Source organism: Crocodylus siamensis, chromosome 13 (genome assembly GCF_052110815.1).
Source record: "Crocodylus siamensis isolate JL-2025a chromosome 13, ASM5211081v1, whole genome shotgun sequence".
In the NCBI taxonomy this organism is placed as follows: Eukaryota; Metazoa; Chordata; order Crocodylia; family Crocodylidae; genus Crocodylus; species Crocodylus siamensis.
The window spans coordinates 11,366,312-11,391,063 of NC_143407.1; the positions used below are offsets into that span (position 1 = coordinate 11,366,312).

At 49.1% G+C, this 24,752-nt stretch overlaps 1 protein-coding gene across 1 annotated transcript; it reads right to left on the reverse strand.

Moving 5' to 3' along the window:
* Positions 1-1,305: 1,305 nt before the first annotated feature.
* SYPL2 (synaptophysin like 2) lies at positions 1,306-19,748 on the reverse strand. Its single transcript, XM_090025334.1, has 6 exons — positions 19,574-19,748; positions 19,401-19,472; positions 13,804-13,928; positions 8,106-8,307; positions 6,977-7,168; positions 1,306-6,116 (listed from the first exon to the last, which is right to left on the reverse strand). The coding sequence occupies exons 1-6, from the start codon at positions 19,628-19,630 to the stop codon at positions 5,988-5,990; spliced, it is 777 nt and encodes a 258-aa protein (XP_089881460.1). The 5' UTR covers positions 19,631-19,748; the 3' UTR covers positions 1,306-5,987.
* Between the last annotated feature and the right edge of the window lie 5,004 nt (positions 19,749-24,752).

A 24,752-nucleotide genomic window follows, 5' to 3' on the forward strand; every position in this document is an offset into this window, starting at 1 on the left:
AGGGTGAGGGTTGCAATGGGACATGGTGCCTGTGAAACGCCAGCCTCCGCGAGGGAAGTGTGGTGTGTCACGCTGGAATATGTGCCGCTCAGTCAGCCTGCAGCCCAGAGATGGGTCCATTAAAAGCACCTTTAAAGTGGGTCTGGGGTGGCTGCCGAGACCTCACGAGACCTGCATGCACACACACGAAGCCAAAGCTTGAGCAGGCCTAGCTCCTACAGACAGCACCGGGGCTGACAATGAGATGTGTGTGTCATCCTAGTTTGGGATGATCGTCCTTGAGACAGCCAGGGTGCATGTCGCTCTTAAACTCCCAGGGGAACTGCAAGTCCTTTTTTTTCCACGGTGCTCCCCACATCCTAGAGATGGTGGGCCAGACCCAAAACAAGGATGCGGGTGCCTGAAACAGGACTAGGCAGACTACAGGTGCTGACTAAAAAATATGATCTAAACCCTCTCCCCCCACATACTCAACAACCCTAATTCCCTTATTATCTCCATTTTTGATGCTCCCTAGGCAATAGTGTTCTGCCTTTTGTGCAGGTCCAGAACTGCCTGTCTGAGCATTCAGATGCCTAATACTTGCCAAAGACCCATTTGGATCCCAAATCTAGGGCAACCGAGACCTAAGCCCCAAGGGTCCTAATTTGACTGGCATTTCTAGAGCACACAAAGTGCACACCAACAGCACTGGGTTCAGCACAGCAGCAATAGCCATGTTTCATTGGAAAGCCCAGAGGGTGGTGACACCCACCTTTCATACACCACCACCACCACCAGCAAACTGTTCTTTCAGAGAATGCCCAGAGGTGCCTGCCTTTAGGAGTGGGTTCTGGGCTCTGCTCAGCTCCTGGCCGCAGGGGCCAGCACTCTAGTTAAAGTGCTCCCTTTCCCCATCCCCTCCCAGAGCACGTGTATAAATGCCCCCATGCCAGTGTCTGCATCTCCCAAGCTGCTGGGTGTACTCAGGTCTGAATCTGCTCTCAAACAGAAATGGAGAGAACGTTTTACTAGCCTCAGGCAACAGCTTGCTTGTGCTATCGCTTCCCCCCTCGCCGTGTGAATTAGAACTCAGGACCGTAGCTCCGGCAGCACAGTGAAGGAGTGCTTCTGTTAGATGGTAGTAGCATCAGCGTGCTATCCTCTGCATAAAGAACCCCCTGGGGACTGGGGTAGGGATGTGATCCTTTCTTTGCAAATGTGCTCAACTCATATAAGACCCTGAGAAGTGGACTTTTTATTACAGCAAAGTGAGAGAGGCTGTGCTGGAAATGAGTGAGAAGTGTAAAGAAACCAGAGCCAGTGTTCCTTCATAGCAAACCCTCATGATGCCTTTTTTTATTTGAAGCCATAATAACAAGCACCAGAAAAACATGCAACATAATCTCGCATAGAGGGGCCAGGCCTGGGAGGGAGGTGGGGCTTGCCAGCGAAGATAGTCAGTGCAAGGGCCCGGAGCATTCACTCCCCGGAGGAGAGCTAATTCCTGAGGTGCTGCCCCCCCTAGCCACTCCTAGTGCAATTGCTGGCTTTAGCAGTAGCCAAGAGGGTTAAAGAGTGATTCCTTTGGTGAACATGTTCCACCCCCTTCCCCAGATTCACACACATTCAAGGCTACTCACTCCTGCCAAGCCTGACACCCTCACTATCCCCAAAGAAGAAATTCAGCAGAGGCTTTTAACAGTCTACAGCAGGGGTGTCAAAAATATGGCTGCATCTGACCCGGCCTGCGGGGCTCCTAAGGCTGGAAATTTGGGCCAGGGTCCACTGCCACCGACACACCTGGGCACCTCCATACTCTGTGTGGTGGGGGTACATGGGGAAGTATCAGTGGCTGCTGTTTTTGTGCCCTCCCCACAACTTGGTGCCCAGGGTTTATAACCTGGTCCTCCCACCTTAGGCCATTGCTGAATTTGTGTGTACCTAGTCCTGTTGGTGACATGTGTCAGTGACAGAAGTTACAAGAGGGAGAAGAATAATGGCTATGTTAACAACCCCTGTGCCCCCACCACTCACCCTACTACCAGGCCCAGATCCAGCCCATGAGGAGCCCCGGGGTCCAGGTCCAGCCCATGGGGCTGGTCAGGTTTGACACCCCTGGAGAACGCAAAGCCGGCCCTAGCTAAGGTTGGTTCTTCCCCCTCTTCCAAGTGACCTGTCCCAGTGGTCCCCACATCTGCTGGAGGTTAGCCTGACACAGATCTCTGTCCCAGGACAGGGCTGTATCATGAGCAGCATTGAACAGCAGGCCCAGATTCTGCAAGGCAAGCTCAGTGGGAATCATTAATGCAGGACTGTGGGCTGGGTTGAGTCTGGCACCCCTAATGCTACGGCTGCCTACGGGCTCCATTAATTTTCAGAGGGTAAAACAAATACTACTCAACAGTTCCAATCCCCGCATCCAGCACTGGGCAGAGAGGGCGGTGCCAATCTTAGCGCCACTAAGCAGAAAAATATATAATACTTTATATTTCCCATTTCAAATAAATAAATACAGACACGGAACAAAACAAAACTCACAGTATGCGTCATTCACAGACCCTGCTTCTGCATGAGGGCCGGGGTTAAAAATACAGAGAAATACTTTTTCTTTTTCTCCTGTACCTGGAGCCGTTATTACTAATCAGTGATAAGAAAAATAAAGACACAGAGATCCATCCCTCCCTCCTCGGCATGGACAGGAGCCAGCTCACACAAACCCTGGGCTCCTGCAAGATACAGAGCAGCATAGTTCCCTGCTGTGACTCATGCTCAAAGAGGCCAGCTCTTCAGCTGGTGTCAGTCACCATTACTTGCTGACCTCCATGCAGCCACGGTGACTTATACCAGCTGAGGACTGCCCTCAGCTATCATCCAAAATTAGCAAAAAGGGACAAAGGCAAAGCAGGAATCATTTGTGTTGGTGGAGCTTCGGTTGTTCATTTGTTGTGGTATGGAAGCCTGGAGGGTTTCAACTACAGCAGCTAGCAACTGCCCTTCCAGATTAGACTGATGGTCTGTCTGGTCTGGACCCTTGTCTCCAGTATCAGCTGTTTCAAAGGAAGATACAAGGAACCCTACACGGGACAATTATGGGACAGCTTGACCAGAGTGGCAGTGTCTTCCTGCCTCCTGGCAGCTAACATCTGACTTATGCCCAGAAACTGCAAACACCATGAAGAACTAAGAGGTTTCCCACCTAGCCGTTGGGCTGGAGAAACACCACGGACCGTAGACCATTGGGTTCCCTTGTTTCCTGGGGCTTTTCAAGGCAACAGGCTGAGAAGCACACAACAGGGTCACTGCACTGTGCTGCAGAGAAGGGGCTCCTGTTAAACAGTGGTATCCGATCCTCTGCAGCTCTGTTGCCGCCAGATGACTCTGTAAGACAGTTGCCATCCTGCAGTGGAGGGAGGGTGGGGGCCCCTGGAAATCATTCCGGGAGGAAGAGGAAGGGGAACTTACAAAATATGTAGAAATGGGGTCTTTGCTGAACAGAAGGTCCCACAGCTAACAAAGCACCATTAACATCAGTGTCTCCTTCAGCAAAGGGGAGCCCCCTCCCCAGCATGTCGGGAGGGGAAGAAAAGGGAGTAAGACTAAAAAGACCTAAGGCAGAAGATTTGGAGTGGGATCTGAATTACTGGGCCCCTGCCTGAAGGGAAAGTATATACCCCTCATCATGCATTGCAGTGCCCTGAAGGGGAGGTATACAGCTCCCACTACACACAGCAGTGCCTCAAGGTTCTCAAGGAGTAAAGGTTTTAAGGCACTAAAAAAGCTGCTTTACATGGATTTCAGACAGTCTAGGACAATGAACAAGAGGCAGGAAGAAAAGCCATCAGAACCCCTGATCGGATGTCCAGCAGAGGGCTGCTTTGTTTGGGAAGATTGGGTAAGGAGTATGGACATGTAAGGAAGAAACATAAGCCCGAGGAGCCCTGTTGTTAGTCCCATCCTCCTCTACCCCATCCTATTCCCACCCGTGGAAGAGGCGTACAAGCCAATGAAGACTACAGCAGTTGTTAAGGAAACAGCACAACAGAAAAGAAAGATTAATGTAGTGCTAAATATGCCTTGTCTTTGGGATCTGTGCTGCCAGTGCCTACCTTCCCTTCTGCCCAAAAGCTCTGGGCAGAGCCCTGTCAGAAGAGATCAGGCCTCACAATGCCAATGGGCTCCAGCGCCAGCTGCCTATGCTGCAGTGGCTGAAAAGGCTAGTGATAGTCTTGTTCCTGGGTTTGGTGACCCATCAAGCTGCCACAGAGCTCCAGATCACAGGATGCAGGTGGGAAAATGCCACTGATTTAAGCAGTCTGTCATCATGCAGCTAGACAAGGAAAATGCTAATGGCCTTGGGCGTGGGCAGATGAATACTCCAGTGTAATTCACATTGATTTTATATATTGATGTAAACTACACCAGGCCCTGGAATGGACAGATGTGGAGCTATCCTGGGGTAGCTCACATAGTAGGAAGCTATTCTGGCACCATCACACTAGGTGCCAAATTAGCAATAACAGCCTATTTGCCTTCAGGAAATGATTGACTACCCCAGGATGGACATGGCTAAAGGACACCTAAACTGGTGTAACTTACATGGGTGAAGTTTTACCCCTGACTCTTTCAGGGCTAATTCTGCAGCAGATCAGACAGTTACCCCAGCCTAGGCATCATTCATCCACAACTTTTTCACACAAGTGTCATGTCAGTGACCTCTGTGGAAATGTTACATCTGTCCAGGGCTCTAAACTTTCTCCTCGAACACACTCCCATCTTGCTGGTGCCCATGTGAAACCTAAAGAGACTGTTACTGCCTTGCCAAGATTTTTTCTCCTTGGAGCAAAGTGTCATCAGTTTAGATCAACAAACTACAGAAATGTATCCCAGAAGTCATGCAAGGCTCTGTGGCCTAGGGCATCAGAGAGTGTCCATGTCCTGCTGCAAGCCCCACTGGGATCTGAAATTTCCAACTCCTTGGAAGGCTGATAAAGAGGGGTAGGAGGCCCAGGGCTATTCCTCAGACATGGGGAAGAGGCAGCCTTTAATGGACATGTGGCTCCAGGTGGGAAGCAATATCAGTTCCTTCTGCAGAGGCCACTTTGGAAGAGGAACGAGCTGGGCACCTGTCTAAGAAAAAGACTCCCCCGTGCTTGAGAATGGAAAATACTATGTAGGTCCCTGCCCTGCATAGGCAAGATGATGTCCCACTGGCAAAGGATGTCACAGGCATTAAGCTGCTGGCACACTGATTTAACTGGCCTAAATAATGAGCTGCCTCTGAGCCACACAGGAGCAAAAAGCAGCTGAAAACCCTCCATCAGCTTCCCTGAGGAGATAAGAAGGCTTCAGGCAAAAGGGAGGAAGAGATACATACCCGCCCCTCCTTAACAGCATATTCTCCCCCTTCCCCACCTGCACCTTTACTCCCTCTGCCTTGTTCCTAGGGGAGCAGGGAGGCAGAGACAAGACTGCCTCTGCACCGGGGGTGCTTTTGCACAAGGAGGTGCCAAGATGACTGGGCTCCTGCAGTCTCCCTGACTTAGGTCTCTTCAGCCCCTTTGCTTTCACTAGCAAGTGACCTGCCACGGCTTCTAAAAGCTGAATTGGCTTGTCATACCAGCTGCGGGCAGAAATTCCACATGACCTCATGCTCTGGGGAGGGAAGCCAGGAACACAGGAAAAAGGAAATGATGTTTATAGAGCAAGAAAGAAAAACCCTGCTAAAGAAAACACAAGTTTTGTGGTAGCCACTAGGAGTCTGCTACAAGTTAAGTATACCTGGGACTATGACAGGGCTTCTGCCTGCCAGCCACTTAAAGGCAGGCATCTCATAATGCCCAAGAAGGATGCTGGCATGACCATGGGCCTCAACAAGGATCGCAGAGGATGCGACTCCCGTTGAGGCTCAGCAGTGGGATGGGCATGTGTTTGTGTGTGTGAGACAAGGTGCTGTCCATTCGGGGTGGGGACGCCTTGGGACCAGGGTGGGTGGGAGAGGAGGTACTTTATTGCTTGTCGATGGCTCCTTGTTCTGCAGAGCTCTCCTTGCTGGTGGCTTGCGCATGCCATGTGGTCTCTTTAAACACAAACCAGCAATTTCCAGCCCACAGGATAAAGTTGATGAAGCCAAAGAGCTGGAAGAGAGAGAGAAAGAGAGAGAGGGTAAGAAGCATGGGCAGGAAACACACACATCCACATGCCTGTGTGTGCTCAGTGGGTAGATTTAGAAGTGTTCAAAACTGCAGGTATGTTGTCCTCTGGTGCCAGTCACTGAAAGAATAAGGTCAGGGACAATTACAGCCAGCTGAGAACTTCCCTTAGCTTAGCCAAGCTGGAGGCCTTACAGATTTGAAAGTCTCCACCTAAGTTTCCTTCAGTCCCTGTGCTGCAGAAGTAGCATCACTAAGGCACACCGACTTCCAGCTGCTGTGACTGCATCTCCTAGCAATGCACTTGGGACCAGGAACGGCACTCCATATGCCATCTCAGCAAGGTGTCCCACCAGCTCCTGGTGCCTCATCTGCCCTGGTCCATTTAGCATCAGATGCACAAATGTAACACAAATGTAACCCACCCTATACGGCTCTGTCACCCTCTACTGGCAGTGCACCTAGAGAATTTGAGATGCCTGATGTAGCTTTGTTTAGGTCTTCTAAGCCAGGATCTTTCCACTCAGGTAGGAAAAGGCTCCTGCTTTAAGATCCAGAGGTCCTGCATCATCTCCATGCTCTGATATCCCTCCTAGGGTGGTGGCTTGACACAAGTTGATATTACTGAGATACTTATGGGAGTCTCCACTAACGTTTTGCATGAGACCTAACACTGCAGATTTTGCACCTCATGGGCCAGACCCCCAGCTGGTAAAAATGGGCTATTAATTTCAGTGGAATTACTCCAATTTGCACCTGCTGAACATGCAGCCCACTGCCTTCCATGTCACCACGTCACCCAGGTCCCCTCCCACCCCCTGGCTTGCTGTTCTGCCAGTTCTTACCACAGAGATGTTGGCCAGCCCCATGGAGGGAGTGGCCCCAGCATTACAGACACTCTCCTGGATATGACACACCGTCATGGCAGCGATGAGGCTAGAGGGCCGCGTGGCTCCCTTCACATCCGATAGGCCTTTGCCCCAGGCTGCAGCTGCCACCAGCCAGAAGAAGGTAAATGAGACAGTGACACAGAAATCCTGGAGGGGACGGGACAAATAAGAAGTGTCATGCTGCTCCCAGCTCTGCACACAAGGGTCCCTCTCATTCTCACCAAACATGGGCACTATGATCTGTCTCCAGGATCCTGATTTCTTCCCCCCAACCCAGATGCTGCAAGGAAGGACCCTCTAGCTCCATTCCAAAGCCCTCCAAAGTACTTGGTTAAAGCAGCCCAGGGCATTTGTTGGGAGGGTCCCATAAGGCTTCTTCCTCCCAGATGATACAACTCCACACTTCACTAAAAAGCCAAAGTGTTTAGGGCTGCATAACTTCAGTTATATGGCTTAGTTCTGCTCTTGATGCTTGTATCCAGTGCCTCTGGATTCTGTCCTGAAGCCCCAGGTACCAACAGACCTTGCAGGGTCTGCTGCCTTTGTCTGCAAGTGCTGGCTCTGAACCTACCTTCAGTCTTTGCTCCTAAGATACTGAGCTGCAGGCTATAGTGACTGGTCTGCTGACTTCAGCCATAATTAGGGGATGCATGAAGATAGGGAAGAGACTACCTCATTGGCCATATCCCTCTTCCCTATTACTACAGATGTGATGGTGCCACAGGGAAAGAGATCTCAGTGCCCGGAGTGGGCTGCAAGATTGGAACATTGGTTGAGGGAGAAAAAAGTGCGTTCAATGATTAAGACAATACACAGATGCTTATCTCCCTCTCCTGTTTCCTATCAAGAGACTAACAGGACTAGCTCCCTCCCTCTACTCGAGAGAAATAGGAAGTGATTTACCCAGGGTCTCACAGTGAGTCATTGTCAAAGCCAGGAGTCCTGGCTTTCAGCCTTGTGCTCCAGTCATTAGACCAGTCTCTCCTGCTGCGTAAACAGATTAAACCCCATACTCCTTTGGATTAAGCCTCAAGCATAAAGAAATGCTAAACCAAGGTTGTGCCCTGGGAGACTCAGATCTTACTGCAAAGGGAAGCCTCTTATTCTCGATGTAGAGAGAATGAAATCGCAGATAGACCACCAGGGCTGCCATGCTGTAGAGGAAGGAGAAGACCCCCAGAGTCACAAAGAACTCGGCTGGAGCTGAGAAGTCCCCCATGAGATGTAGTGTCCTTTTCTCAGCGTCTTCCTCGCAGACAGGCATTTCAAATGGAATCTGGTATAACCTGCTCCAGAGAGAGGGGTGGAGAGAGGAGATGCGTTTCATTCAGCAAGTGCAGAGAGCAGGGGAAAGAATAGCTGTCACCCCCTCCCAACTCCCCCAGTGAAAGCAGCTGGCCTATTTGATGGCTGGGATTGGTGGGCAGAGTAATATAAGGCTTGCTCCCTCAGATGAAGGTGGGACCATAGAAACCCATATATCAACTGAGTTCAGGGGCCAAACCATGAATGAACAGGGTTGAGAAGTGCAGGCTTCAAAATGAGGGGCTCGCAGGGGATGCCAAGCAGAGAACCTGGAACAACACCACTGTTCAGCTCCCACTGGCACCTAAAGGACCTCTCCCCTGATAGGGCCTGCAGGCCAGTGGCAGGGCATGCTCCTTCATGCTGCCTTGCCAACATGGCTTGTCTATTCTAGGATCAGTAGCCACTGCCCATGGTGGCATAACCCCAGTGCCTGGCCTACAGTAGCTCTTACACCAGAGGGGTGCTCCCCATCGATGCCCTGCTAGTGTAGTCATGGTCTAGAAGCATTCAGATAGCGTAGTGGTTGGTCCTCTGCTTCTCTGCCTGCTTAGGTTTTATTAGGTGTGCCCACTGCTTCAGCATCTGACTGCATCTCAGCTGAGCTTGCCAGCAAAGAGGACCTACTCGTGGCAGTGAGGGTAGGAGTTTAAGTGACACTTCATCTCTCCTAATGGGAATGATATGCACAGACATTGCTCACAGAGGCTGCCAAAAAGGCACCAGCTGGTATTAGTGTTCTGATTCAATATGGTCTGATTTAGACTGCGGGTTCTCCAGGGCCATGACCTTACCTTTGTCCAAAGCTAGAAAGCACCCTACAGATTATGTAAATAAGTAAAAGGCTACTCTCTGTCACCACCTTCCTAGGTTGATTATGAAAAATTCTCCAGCCTGGTATCCCACTCCCAATCCTAGGACATTTTTGTTTCACCCTAAATGAAAAGGAGGTTCTTTACACTCTGACCCTTTACGTGCACTGTCAGAAAACTGAACATAACAGTACTGAGCTAATACCCAGCTGTTTAGAAATACAGGACCAGATCCTGAATGGATATAAAAATCATCATTTCTTCTGCTCTCAACAGACCTGTGCCCACTTGCACCAGGATCGGAGATAAGGACTTGACCTGGGCAGTGACACAGAATGTCCTTGCTTCCATTTAGCAAAAGGTACAAAACAGAGACAATAAATGGAAAACACGTTAAACAGGTGCTTAAAATCCTAATCACTGCAGTTAGGAGTGAGTTGACTGCAGCCCTTAGAAGAAGGGAAGAGAGCTCTTCTCTTCCATCGTGTGTTCTGAACCAGGCTGGAGCCTGCATATGTTAGAGGCCAGATAATTAAAAGAAATTTGATGGCAAGAACACTCATTAAGGAGGACTGACTTATACCCATATATCCCAGACCCTGCAAACAGCTGTCCCTGCCAAGATGGGACAATGACCATTGTTTTAGCTGCACACTTCCCCATTTCTCCCCCTGCTAACATTTCTCCTAGTCAAATGCATTTCAATGGAGTTCAAAGTTGTATCTCTATTTATAGCTACCAAATGTTGGCAGGCAGGCCAAGATGTGTGGATAGATATAGCCATGTTCACACTTTTCATATGTTTAGCTTCACAGGATGGATTTCAATCTAATTCTGGCCCCTTTTCTACTCACTCAAGATGCTTTTTTTTGCTGAGCCCCAACAAATGAAGCAGTTATTTCTATTATTGCTCTGACTTCCTTGTTCCTTGGCAAACCTCTCTTGCTTTGGACTGGCAGAAACACTAATGAAGGCCGGGCACAATGGAACAGATCACTGGCCCATCAGCTCCAGTAACCTACTTCCAGCAATGGGATATGTCTGAAACACTGTTAGATCTCTTTCTGGGCAGGTGATGGAGGGATACTTTCTCAAGTGAACTACTTGTTTTGAAAGTTTGCGTCCAAGGAAAAATGGCAAATGTTGCTGTAAAAGACAGAGGACTGATCTCCAATTATTTATGACTGCTGTGTTTGACCTGTTCCTGGGCAGCATTACTGTATGCTTATATTGGGTTATCATTTACTAAGTGCATATGCCGGTTTAGTTTAATAGCAGGGTTACTGGGAAGCAAGCAGGAGGGGAGCACAGTGGCTCCAGATAAGCAACCTCTCAGGGGTCATTAAGAGACAATACCTGAGCTATTAGCTGTGAAGATGCTATCTCCAGGCTGCAGACTGAGGCAAAGATCAAAAAGACTGTAAACAGTTAAAAAGTCTCTTTCTGTCCAGCTATGAGGCAGTTGTCAGGGAGGCATTTGTGGAGAGCAGACAGGCAGGGATACAGATCCCACTGGGGGGGTCTGAAGAGATCTGGCTCCAGAGAAAGAGGTAACTCTTAGGTAAGGCAGATGTGTGAGGAGGTTACTTCTTGTTTTCACATCCTTGTTCTTACACACTAAACTTTGTTCCAGTTGCTAAAATGAAACAATCTTTTGCTCTGAGGAACCTCTCTGGTCACTTTTATTAACTTCTGGTTATGAGCCAAGTCAGGTCTGATGCGGGGGGGACATGTTCGATATACAGGGTGCTGTAGAACCAGTCTTAGACCCAGAGAGTCATCTGATTCCTCCCCAGGCAAGCAGAAGTACAAAACGCAATTGGGCCTGTACGGAGAGATCAGAGAGGGTCTCGGAGGTACAAATAGTCCAGAAACCACAACAGCTGCATAGGACTCAGCTCTTGCCCACATTACAGACTTCTGCCAGAAGAGCTGCATCAGCAAGGGGTATGAAAAGATACTAATGCAGCTATGCCAGCAAAACCTCGGAAGCAAAGCTTCAGTCATTCAGGGGAGTGGGTGTAACTCTGGTGACAGGAAAAATGTACCAGCAGAGCCATGTTCAAACCAGGGAGCCTGGCTCCCTCAGCACTGCCATTATAGTTAAAGCAGCAACAGTCCCAGAGCATAGACAAAGCTGCAAAACTCACAGAGGTGGCATTGTCCCCTGGGGGCTATGAAGGGTTAAAATAGTGTTTTCCAGATTATTTTGGTCTTAATCCACACAAGGTACTTCTACAGGTGCACTAATGCACCAGAGGTATGTGCCATACCTGTAATAACAGGTACTAACTGAATGCACAGTATCCAACACTACTGCACAACAGCATCAGCGCATGCCTTTTTAGTGACATTAATGTGCAGTAGACTAATCCTAGTGCACACTAGCAAAACAGCAAGGCTTTTGCTGTGATGCACTAATATGCAATACAATTAGTCTATGGCACATTTCGCATCTCGTGTAGACACATCCACATTTACCTTGTCTGGTTAAACTGGATGGTTAACTGGTTTCTCTGCACCCTTGAATAGAAGCAGACCTGAACACAGAAACTGCCTAACTGCAACAGATCAGTGGTCCACTTAGTCCAGTATCCTATCTCTTAACAGTTGCCAATATGAAATGCTTTAAGCAAATCACCTCATTTTGGAGCACAGTACCAGGGAAGGAGAATTTCTTCCTGACCCAGCTGGAGATCAGCAAATGCCCTGAAGGATGAGGACTCAGAGTCTTTGCTGTTACTATCAGAGCTTTGCTAACTGCAGGCACTCCTCTCATTTATACAGATACCTAATCCTCCTTTGATGCTGCACTAAGCTATTAACCTCAGGTAATCTTGGCACAAATGCCTCTCTCCTAAATCTCATACCAGACCTGCTCATGCATTCTCCCACACAATACAGCCTGAAGATGTCCAAAAGGTTCCTCCTCAATGCTACAGCCTGCCTAGCTTGCTTTGGAATGAATAAGGGTTTTTCTTATGCTCTGGGGACTGTGTCTAAATGCTCTTCTTTTCCCGACCACTAATGGGGTCAGAACAGCTCTTCCCATAATGGCCTGGTTCTCCCTTGAGCATTCTGTCTCCAAGAGATGTTCTAAAAGATACACCTTTAGATACAATGCAGCCCAAGAATTATTAGAGCATTTATTAAAAGTATTTGCGTGCCCGGCTAATCATAATGCAGAGGAAAGATATGAAGAACATAAGCAGAATATTGTACTCCTAAGAAAAGCAATATCTCGGAGGTGTGCCCATGTTATTGGACAAATTTTGTTACATGCAAAAGAGAGACAAAAATGTGATAACCCCCCTGCATACAATTAGCAAGTGCTCACAGCTCAGCTCCTTCTGGGAGCAGAGACCTGCCCCCTCAGTGTGAAATGAGACCTGAGGTTGGGTGGGGAGCTTATTTCCTATTTGATCACACCCTTATTGACACCACTTGGCCTGACAAGTTCTCTTTTCTACCCCCGAGGGAATGTTTCAAATATAACTAAACCCAGCTCACCCACACCTGGTGTGAGCAATGCTGGTAACTCTAGAGGAGGCAAGGCACCTCCAGCTGGCATTACATTATGCACCATGCCACCTAACCCTGCTCAGAACTAGTCTAAGACATGGAGAAAGGTCCTCCACTGATGCCAAGCAATGCAACTCTGTTGGCTTCAGTAGAGCTGTGCTGATTCACAGTAGCTGAGCATCTGACCCATGTGCTTCAAGAGGTTGCAAGAGTCTTGCCTCCCCAGGGCCTGGCTAAGGAAGAGAAAGTTTGGTTGCTCTGCTCCTCTTTGGTCATGCCAACATGTTCATTTAGAATTGCCTTGTTCTCTTTGCAACTACACACTTACGTGGGAATCACTTTTGCTTCTATACCATGTGGTCAGGCAGTCTGGGCCAACTTACCTCAGCTATATCCAAAGGCCCTTTCTTTGCACTGGTTCATTGGCAGCTTCCTAATATCAGTCAGTCTTGGACAATTAAAACCTACACCAGTCTGCTTCCTCCCTGCTGCTTGTGCATGCCCATTGCAAAAAATTTTCCAAAACTTAGTAACGCAGAAAGAAACCAAAATGGAAGCTGTTTGGCACTGGGACAGGTAAATAAGTATTCTTCCACTCCCAACCTCAGATCAATCTGTTTAGATGCATGATAATTTAAGAAAAACCTGCCATGAGAGTCCCATTCTACCAGAAGTAACCTGTAGCTGAGTGCCACAGGTTAAGGATACCCTGTATCAAAATGTATCCCTTCAAAGCAGCGGTGTCAAACTCATTGCCATTTTAAGGGTAGGTAAAATGGGGTGGGGAGGTGAGGGGACATTAGCTGCCTGGGTTTTGGAGATGCACTAAAGCAGCGGGGAGTAATACCACCACCACAGGGGCTCCAGCAGCTGCAGTGACAACAGCCATGGGCTGAATGACCCACCTCCACAGGCCGGATTTGGCCCATGGGCTATATGTTTAACATCCCTCGTTCAAAGAATGGGTAAGAGGCAGGGTAGATATGCACCCTCAGAGCTAGTTAAGTGTGTCTGCGTTGCGAGAGTGCTCCTCTTGGGCGGGAGGGGCTGGCGCTGGGTTTTCATCGCAGTCTTTTTGTCCTCCTGTCTGAAAAGGTTAATCATTATTTTGGCTGAACTATCATTAGGGAGATCCCCATTTACCTGAAGGGATATCCAAACTGCACGGAGATGGCAGTCATTTCTTGGTTTTTGCCATTGCATTTCACAGTAGCCCCCGTCTCCCCACTGAAAGAGCCACAGGATCCAAAGGCAAATATGGCAAAGAGCTGGAAGAGAAGAAGCAAAATGCTTTGGAGCCAGAGGGACCCCAGCTGGTGAGAAGGAAACTGGCAAAAGGCCCGTGATGACAGCTCTGCTGGGCCCCCCACCCCTCCTGAGACTTACAGTGCAGCCTGGAGTGATCACAGGTAAATCATCCTGGGTTCATGTGGACCTCACAGGGCTGCAGTGGACCTGTTACAGGGTAACAGGGGCGAATGGATAGCTTCTGTAGCTTCCAGTCAGGTGCCCCAGTCACCCGCTGTGCTGGTGAAACCAGGCAGCAGACAGCAGAGCAGCAGCAGATCCATTTCTTGGAACAATAATGTTTATAGCAAAAGAAATAAGAACAGGCCAACACAGACAACATGTGAAGAAACAGAAAACTCTCCAGGCCAGGCCTCCTGGGGGATGATCTCGGTCTTCACGGAGGCATTCTCCTGTGTCCGGCACACGGCCACTCTTACACTCTCATCCCAAGCGAGAGCGCAACAGCAACAGGAAGTAAGAGATGAGCTGGAGTCACATACCACGCAGTGTGATAACTGGCCAGACATCCCACCAGGAGAGAGATTAGTTTTCCCCAGAGCCCGTTCAATATATGTCCTTTCTGTTAAATCAAATAAGGAGGCCAGTAAAAGCCAATAATGACATGGACACCTGCCCAATGGGAACTGGACTGAGACCATGAACTATCCTCCAGTGGAAAACCATCACCCGCACTATTGGTCCCTGTCCTAAGGACTTGAAGACTATTTGACAACCTAGAAGTGAAAGGCTCCATGTGCCATTACCAATCCTCTGAGCCAGCCATTCTCCCTAATTAGGTTTGTTGGACTTCAGCATTAAAAACGACAGTTGTACATTTTTGGTGGGAACCAGAAACACCTGCACTAAGTAAACTGGAACAGGTATGCAGCAGCTGGTAGGACAATAAGAGGCGAGATCTCACCCTATCGCCTGGCCTCTCTTACAAGATACAAGTGCCCCTCTCTCCACAATACACATATAGCGCTCTGACTTCATAAGATTTACCCCAGGTTGTAGTAACACAGGGGATGGCCTGCTGATTCTCACAGAGGATAGAAACAAACCACAGAGTCATGCAGGAAATCATTCTCAGTGCTGGGAATAGACCACAGGTGTGTGAGCTCACAAGCTTCCAGTCCAGCTAATAAATGACACTCTCATACAAGAATCTGCGAGAAGGAAAAGAAAAGACAATCCCACCAGGCTGGCTCCCATAACTCCCCTCGCTAACACTGATTCTTCCAGGTTCTGGGATAGCAGTGGGTTAGCACAGGAAGACATCCTAGGGCATAACATGCCAGACCAGCAAAGGGTGTAAACATCACCTGCAGTCTGATTTGCACTGCTCCTACCTCCATAACATGCTGCTTAGAAGAACCACAGCACGGGTGCCACAGTGGCACAGGCAGCCTCTGTGTGTGGCACGTGGCAAATCAGGGCGAGGACAGGCAGCACAATGGGAGATTGGGCCGGAAGCAGAAAGCAAGGCAGCAAATCAGGCAAGGAGCACTGGACAAGGAGCAGAAAGCAAAGCAGCAGACCGGGCATGGGAAGGGGATCAGAGTGGCATTTGGGGAGGGTGTGGGGCTAACCTGTATGCCTGCTAAAAAGGTTGGCCCCACTGACTTAGAAAACAGGCAGAAAACAGCTTCAGGGGTTGGGACATGGAGGAGGAAGGTATCACAGTTTCACAGACTAAGAAGAAGATAAAAACAGGCCCACTGCTAAAGGAGAGGGGGCAGTGCCTTACCCCGACACATGGCATCCCCAGCCGTGAACCCAGCAAATATTCTGAGCTATAAGGGGAAGCAAAAATCACCACCAGCAGCCCAGCATAATACCTGAGATCACAAAGCCACCAGCAGTTTGCTGCTTTGTTCTAGCCTATAACCCAAGTGCTTCCTAATGGGCCCAAAAAGGTCTGGCTGTCCCTCATATAGAGAGCCTCTGTACTAGTCTGAAGAGCTGAGTGACAGCCCAGTCCCTCACCAGTTCCACCTCCCTGCTGGGTTTCTGTTCCCTGCCCAGCAATGCCAGCAATGCAGGCTGCCTGGACGCCATGCCAGAGAGCTTTTCTTACTGGCTCCCTTTCGCGTCTTGCTCACTGGCTCCCGTGGTGAGCTGGCCAGCTTGGGGACAGCCCATGAAGCTTCTCGCTTGCTCGTAGGTGTGCAGTCATGGAAGGAGAATGGCCCCAGGTCAGGCAGGAACCTGGACGGTGCCACAAGACCTAGATGTGGGCACAGATCTTGCTCCAGCTCCAGTGCATAGGCAATCCCCTTAGCATTGCTGGGAGTTACAGAGGAGGCTCTTCGGTGGCTTCTGAACAATTTCTTACATGGCTGTCAGGCCACCTGTCCCCTAAGGAGCTGAATCAGCAGCTTGGAAACCACTCAGAGAAGCCTGGTGTTTCAAGAGCTGCTGATGCAGTGGCATGCAGGCAGGTGGCTTGGCCAGAAGTGAAAAGCCCCTTTAAAAAAATATCTCTGTTTTTACAGGAACCTCAAGCTGTCCTCCTGCTTTGTGCCTCACTGTGAAACACAGCCTGACAACCTGATGATCTGTGTCAGGGGTGGGAAGCCTGCGACCCCATTAAAGTTCTTCATCCCTTTAAAGAACCGTTTGATTTTCTTTCTGGTACTGATAATACTGGAGGGCCTTGATGCTGCTAGGCCAAAATCAGTTTTCAGTTACACATTCAATAAACTGCTGTCTTGTTTTCTTTGCCTTCTTGTAATAAGTGTGTAATTCATCCATACAGGAAATGGTTACAAGTCTCAAATGACATTTCCTGTGCTTCTTTCTGTGTTGAATTTCTCTTTTTCTTCTATTGGCACAGGGTGAAGATGAATGTGGTTCCTGAATAGTTTTCTGGTAACTCATCCAGCAACTGAGCACTGGTTAAGTTCACGCTCTCTGAACTCTGGCTTCCCTGAGCAACAGAAAGAAACATCAGCTCTGTGTGTCGCATGTTGTGTTTGAGGGAGAGAAAAGAGAGCACGGAAATGGAGGGTAAAGAGCCTCAGACTGAATATTTCACACGTCATCTAGAACAGATTGATTCCCCCTTGAACATAACTGAATCATTAACCCAACAGGGGGAAAATGTATAGCATTTGGGGCAGAGGAGATTCACTGTGGGTTCATCTACATATTCATTAACACGCCTTAATTACTGAGCATTGAGTTTAGTACTTGTTTAACGAAGTAATAACTAAATGGATAGTAACTAGAGTTACTGCGCAGCAGGACTGGCGCATGGTTATTTCACGACGCTTACTGTCCATTAACCTAATAATGCTGTGCAGTAGGCGATAAGCATGGTTTTTAACCACCACACTACTGCGCAGTGTTATTAGGCAAATGCGCAGCAAGCGTCTTGTGTAGACGCACCCCGCATCATCTCAATCACTTCCCAACCAAAGCAGAATTATTCCTCACTGAATAGTCCCTACTGCTTTGTCCAGCCTAGTTTTAAATGACTGAAGCATGTCTTTGCTTGTGGCACTGTGCGCTAGTCTCATGCATCTCTTTCTTACCATTTATTTTCTGCATTAAAGTTTCCTGTTGTTTAGCATTAGCCAATCGCTCCTAGTTATTACATCCCTTCAAATACCCGCGGTATTGCATCTTTGGGGTACTTTTGAATGGAGGGCCTGACCCGGCAAGCTCCTTGAACCGAGCTCCTTCAATTTGTACTGGCTTCCATCAGAACTTAGGCTATTTGTTGGTACATGAACATAGGTAACTGCCATTTACTGAGTGCAACCACAGGTCCATCTTGCCGAGTCTCCTGTGTCACACAGGGGAAGGGAGTGGAGGCTAAACGGCAGAACGCACAGGGCACAACCAGGAACCACTGTTCCTCTCTCACTTGCAACCTCCTGCCTTTAGGATCTAACTGGCCTCTCATTAAGGGTAACTGGCCTCTTACTAGTCAAGTCAAAAGTGAAATTAATATTAATTAGACCTGTCTCAGGTTTGGGGTAGTTGGTTTGAAGCACCCTGGGTTTTCAAGGGTACTCACAACTCCCTTTGGCTTCAACCAGAACTGCAGGTGCCCGAGCCCTTGGTGTCCCAGGTTGGGGTTTGGACTCCCCAGTATTCAGTTACTCAAAACTCAGAACCAACATTTGAATGTATTGGCCTGGGGCTATACACATTTGGGGCTCCATCTTCTGGGTGGCCAAATCAAGAGAGCTGGCTTTGATTTGGGGCTGTAGACCTTGTGTAAGTTACTTCCCCTCTTTGTCCCTAAGCTTCCCCATCTGAAAACCAGCAATAATGACACTGACCTCATCTGTAACGAGCTTAGTGATCTATGGATGAAAATTGCTACATAAGTGCTATTATTAGAATAACCGTGGTGCAATATATACTAGCATGGGCTTCCACAGAGGCCGGCAGATCAGGAGCGAGACCCCAAATGCCACAAGCAAAAGTGGGACAGTCCGGTCACCAAATGGAGGCATGCAAGAAATACAGCAGTGTTGACGTGCCTCCAGATCTGACAGTGCAAATCATTCCTATTCCAGACCGAGGGCCCTGCCAACTGCACTCTTTGCAAACATTTTAATTCACTGTTACTGTTACCAAAGCCTTTCCACAACCTGCTTCATTCAAGGGTCTCAGACCCCTGGGTAAAGGGTAATGAATGCAGATGCCTGAGAGCGGTATCTTCTCCTTACAGATGGCTCCACTGGGGCTCAGAGGACATGAAGTGATTCGCCCAAGGTCACGCGAGGGTTGTCCCTACAGAACCCAGGAGACCCCGTCCTCCGAATCCTGCTCTAGACAACACTTCTTCCTGGTTAAGGATGCAAGAAGTGCGACGATGTCTGATGCCCAAACTGGAGAGAGAGTCAACCCCTCTAAAACCGCGAGATAACTTTCCCCGGTGGAACACATGTTGCTGTGAAAATCACTGTGGCAGAGAAAGCCCAAGACATTAGGGCTTGATTTAATGAGCAGACGGTAGCTGAAGGCTGCTTCATTAATAAGGCGAGCCTGGCTGTCCCACACGCTCCCTCCTGGAGCCCTGCGCTCCCCATTAGCACGGGGCCCATTCCCTCGCCCCCCACCCCGGGGGGCGGGAGGGGGGGGCTGAAGAGGAGGGAGTTGAGGAGCGAGACAAGCCAGGCCCGGTATGTGCAGGATCAGAGCTCTGGAAAGGTGAAACCGCTGCAGCCACGGTGTTTTTTTCCCCCTCCCCCTGAAATGTGAGCAGCGCTCCCCGGCCCCTCCCGGCAAATCCAGGCTTCCTTGCTCATAGAAGGGCTGCCTTGGAGGGCACGGCGTGCTCGGCTCCTTCCCTGCTCATGCCTGGCTCGTCCAGCCCCCCCGCCCCTCGGGCCAGCTTGGCATAACTTTGCAGGAGCGTCACTTGCCCCCCCAACCCCCGGGCACCGAAATAGAAAGAGCCTGGAAGTTGGAGGAGATGGAAACCTTACCCACTCCAGCACCTTGATGAAGCCCAGGGGCTCCTCCAGCCGGCTCCAGCGCAGCCCGGACAGCAGCCGGCCCTGCGGGGAGAGGACGGCGGGCGTGAGGCGGGCGCGACGCCGCCCGCGGGCGAGGGGGCGCGGGGGCGCGGGCTGCCCGGGCGCGCGGAGCGGGCCGGTACCTGCTGCCGGGGCTCCTTGTCGGCCGCCGAGGCCGTCGGGGCGCTGGGCTCGGACATGCGGGCGGCGGCGCGGTGCGGCGCGGAGCCTGCTGCCTCCTGCGCGGCGCGGAGCGGAGCGGCGGGAAGGAGCCCGCGCCGCCCGACGGGGCTGTCACCTCGGGCCGCGTCACGTGGAGCCGCCCTCGGGGCGGGGGGCGGGGGCGCCTCTGCCCGGCCCGGGCCGCGGGGGGCGGGGCGGGGTGTGCCCGTGCACGTGCACGTGCGCGCCTGGCCAGACCCGCTGTGCTGAAGTGTGCGCGCGCGCGGGTCTGGGATGCACGCACGTGTGTGGAGCGAGGACACTGAAGTGTGTGAGTGAGTGTGTAGCTCTAATATTCTGAAGCGTGCGTGGGTCTGGGATTCTGGGGGGGTGCATCTAGGATACTTAAGAGTGCGTGTGTGTGTGTGTGTGTGTGTAGCTCTAATACTCTGAAGTGTGCGTGTGTGAGTGGGTCTAGGATTCTGGGGTGTGTGCACGTGTGTGTATCTAGGATACTGAAGTGTGCGTGTGGATCTAGGATTCTGACGTGAGTATGTAGGATCTTGAAGTCTGTGCGTGTGTGTGGAGATCTAGGATTCTGCAGTGCGTGCATGTTTGTGACGTAGGATTCTGGTGTCTGTGTGTGTGATCTAGGATTCTGACGTGTGTGAGTGCACGCGTGTGTGTGTATCTAGGATTCTGAAGTATGTGAGTGAGTGTGTATGTGTGCGTGTGTATCCAGGATTCTGTCATATGGGTGAGTGTGTAGGATTTTGAAGTATGTATGTGTGTGTGTATCTAGGATTCTGAAGTGTGTGTATGTGCGCGCGCGCATGCACACGTGCATGCGTCTAGGATTTTGAAAAGTATGTGTCTGGATCTCAGATTTTGCAAAGGGAGGTGCTGGGGTGTGGTGCATCATCACTTACAACACAACACACATTTTCCTCCAGTTAAAGAAAAACTAGAAGCTTTATACTAATATGCCAGGAGGCTAGCGCTGGGTTATTCCGTTTAAGATCAAAGCCAAAACAAATATAACTATTGGAAAGCACGCTACTTGGCTTGATTTTATATATATATATATGTGTGTGTGTGTGTGTGTGTGTATATATATATATAATATGAAGTTTGAGAAAAAACAACAAATTAGGCAAAAAAAGTAGCCAAACAGTCAAAAGATGTTGTGTCATGAGTCTTGTAGTTATTATAGTTTAATGTATGCCTTTTATTCAGATTGGCTTGATCGTGCCTCCCAATACTGTACTGTCAGTCATTTCTACACCTGAGTTAATATTACCACACCTCAGGGAAGGGTTTTAGCTAGAGTTAAAAGAGTCTACAGTGCTGTGAAATAGAAGAGACACAATACCAGGTATGGTGAACAGCAAAATTGCACAAGAAAGGATAACTTGATCAATGGAAAATAAAGACCCTTGAAAAGGAGAGCATTAACACATCTGGAGTGCAGAGATTAGCAGGAATCAGGGAGATGATAATGAGCCAAGAAGTCAATTGACTCCATCACTGCTGCCCCTCCCAGGCAGATGATGTTAAAGTTTGGGTGAAGCTGCCCCCCTCCCCCGCTGCCCCCCCCCTCGTGTGCGTGTGCGCGCGTACACACGCACATGGCAAACCCAACAGTGGGGGCACTGCATCTCTGACACTCCCTGTGGGGAGCTCAGTCTAGGCTGCAGGAGGAGGACTCAACCTTAACTAGCTTCCCTGCCATATGAATGAATATCCAACTAATTAGCTATGCTAGGCAAGGATCTGATGTAGTCTCATTAATTAGCACCTATCCTGGAGTGTACAGCATCAATTCAATATGGGCAATCCTTACTGATTCATCCAGATCAGCATCCCAGAGCCTAGCTCTCTCCATCACACCTGGGTGCCAATTTTAGCCATTTTTGAAATTATAGACTTCATTGCTAAACAAGAAAGAAAGATTTCTACACCTCCCTCCCCGCCTTTCTGCCATCTGACACCACCAGGGAAGAGAGACTGCCTCATCTGCACATCAAAGAGCAACTCACACGAAGGGATTCTCATGGACCCCAAGGAACATACATCCACCTTCAGCTTCCTCTGTGCAAAATGACATTTATTTTCTATCTAAGGGGACTTTTACCATCTTTAATTTCCCCTCAGGCTGAAGAAGGGTGCGTGTGCCCAAAAGCTTGCAAAGAAAGATTTTTTAAATTTTTTTTGTTGTTGCTATTCTCTAGTTGGTCTAATAAAAGGTATCACCTCTGAACCAAGAGTTTTAGAGTTTTGTATTCCTCCTTGCTGTCAAACTAACACACCCTAAAAGAGCTGTGTCTTCCCATCATTGCCCAGCTAGAGGACAGGCCTCCTTGTCCGACTCCAGACTCCCTCATACACACTCATGCTCAGGCCAAAAGCTGGGGCATACAATTAGGATTAATCCACATGCTTTGATAATACCTAGCCTCTTTCTTACATGTCTGATCGGGGGCTGAGCTTCTTCAGGGCAAGGATCTCAAATGCCTTTGTGTAGGTCAAGGAATGAAACCTCCTGGATTTACATTGTGCCCTCCCTAGATGTGACAGGCATCGTTATCCCTATTTTCACATGGCAAAAACAAGGCTGAAGGAGCGAGGCTCCTTGACCAAGGTCACACAGCCAGCTCCTTGAGTGGAGGACAAAGTGAGGTGCTGTAATACTATGGGATGGTTGTAGTAGCCAGATTAGAGCAGACGAGGTGTTTCCCAGCCTGTCCCATACCATAACACCATGTTACAGTAGAAAATATTTTCAGGGCTCCCTCTCCTGTTGATTTAGGGATCTTTCCCTTTTGTTCATAAAGGATGTGGAGACGGTTGAGATTCCCTATAATCTCCGTGAGGCATCCAGATTAATAACCCATCAAGCTCTCCTAGATCTGCTGCTTCCTAGGACTCTTTAGCTACTTGCTAATTTCCCAGTTATCTGATTTGTGCAGTGAATAACCCTAGAGAGTACTGGAACCCCAAGGAGTTCCCTCAACGGTCTCCCACCTCTCCTTCCCCTCATCCGAGGGGCTTGCTCCATGAAATGGCAGCTCGCTAGGCCCCAGTGCACATAAAACTGGAGGAAGGGGGTTGTGCCAGCGAAGAACCCTGTCCAGTGCAGTTCCTAGTAAACCCATGTTGGCATTGCTAGGCTGGTGGACAGCACCTGTTGCCCATTCGTTCCAGCTGAGAACAGCCTCTGCTCCCTTCCAGATCAGAGAGCCTACATATGTCCCTTCAGCACTGACGCAGATCTTTAATAGGTGCAGTAAAAGCACGGGTTGTTTGAGAGAGAGAGAAACCGATTTAAAACCTGAAAATGTCGTTCCATTGATGCCTCTGCAGACACAGCAACAGGAAGTTAAACTGCCAGGCAGATATGATAAATGAAGTTACAAGGCGTGGAGGATGGTAATAGCTTCCTTGTTTTAGTCACTGTGTCCTGTTTACTGTTTCTCCATTGTGGAACTTATACCCTCTGGTGGCTGCTCAGAAATCTACGGTATTTTTTCACATACAACACACACTGCCGTAGAAACACATAGGTTTTCAGGAGCATATGAAGTGCCCTGCTCCCCAACCTGTATCCACCCAAGGCTCTTCTCTGACCCCTTTGGTTTCTTTTGATCCACAAGCACCAACAGAGCAGTGATGTCGGGGATACCCCTATCAAAGGACACTTCGCGGGTTCTCCTAATGCAGGGGCGGGCTATTATTTCGGCTTACTGAGTTTTGGCAAGCCATTGAGGCCCGCATGACAGGTAGCCAGGGGCAGATAAATATTAATTTTCTACATTTTTTAGGGGGCCCGCAGGCCAGATAGAACGGCCTGGCAGGCTGCATCCAACCTGCGGGCCGCATTGTTCCCATCCCTGTTCTAATGGGTCTCTACGGCATGGAAAAGTTCACTGCCCGCATTAATGCTGCCTCAGGTTGCATGAATTTTGATAGGATTATGGTGGTGCTGGTGGCATAATAGATGTTTTTTATATTGTGTGTGGAGAGAACAAAGCAGGAAGGGGATGTTCTGTCTCCCCTATCTCCTTGCCACTATAAATCTAATCTCACAGTGGGACTTCAACAAACCCCAAGAAAAAGTGGCACAAAGGCACAATAACAGGAATAACAGAGTGGCACAAAGGCAAAATAAACTCCATCCATAAAGGGCTTTGTGCCCTTTCCCTGTTGATATGGAAGGGTTAGCCTAACTCATGAGGATGGACATATGACTAGAGCTGAAAACACGGCTGCAAATGACTAAAGTCCTAGAAGACACACAAAGCAAAAATGAGAATCAACTTGAACTGAGACACTCCCTCCCACAGAGTGAGACTTGGCAGGTCTACACTTAGTCTGCCTCTGAAATTCCATTTCTTATAGCTGATGGAGAGTGATTTCTCCTAGCTGATGAATGGAGAATGCTGGGCCTGAGACTTAAATCCATATCTATGATGTGATTTTTTTTTTTTTTAAGTCTCAGGATGCAGGAGGTAAAAATCAGGAGAGGCCTTCAGAGATTTTGGAGGACGATTACACAAGATCAAGGAACTGAAATCTACAGGGCAGCGAGGGCCACTGCCTCAATTTTCATTGTTCAGTGGTAGACACCTTGGACGGGGTAAAATCCTGTCCCTATTTGAACCGATAAAAAAAAATTCCTTGTCTTCCAGAAGGCTTGAATTTTATCCCTTGAGCATGATTTGCAGATTTGCCAGCTCCCATAGAAGCCAGCGTCTGTGAACATCTGAACATCATTCAGCCATCTCCAACATAGGCTGGGTTCTATACAGTAATGTGCACTTTGTAAATGCTATCAGTATTTGCTCTTGTTTGGCACTTTCACTTCTATTTTTCCCCTGTGAGAGACTTAGACTAATGGGTGCTGGCTAAAGGGGATATGAAAAAGCATCTGGGATAGAAATTGCAATTGCGGGGTGTGGGTCACAGGCAGCTGGTGTCAGCCAACAGAGCAGCTGTCCTTAAATAAAAGCGCTTTCCAAAGGGCAGTGTAAATGGAGAGTCCGGGCAAAGGGGAAAGAAGGTGATCAGAAAGAGGAAACCTATGGGAGACAGACAAACTGTGGGAGCACCAAGTGCGGTGATGTATTTTCACATTCTCGTTGTAGAACGGATGCTATTTTC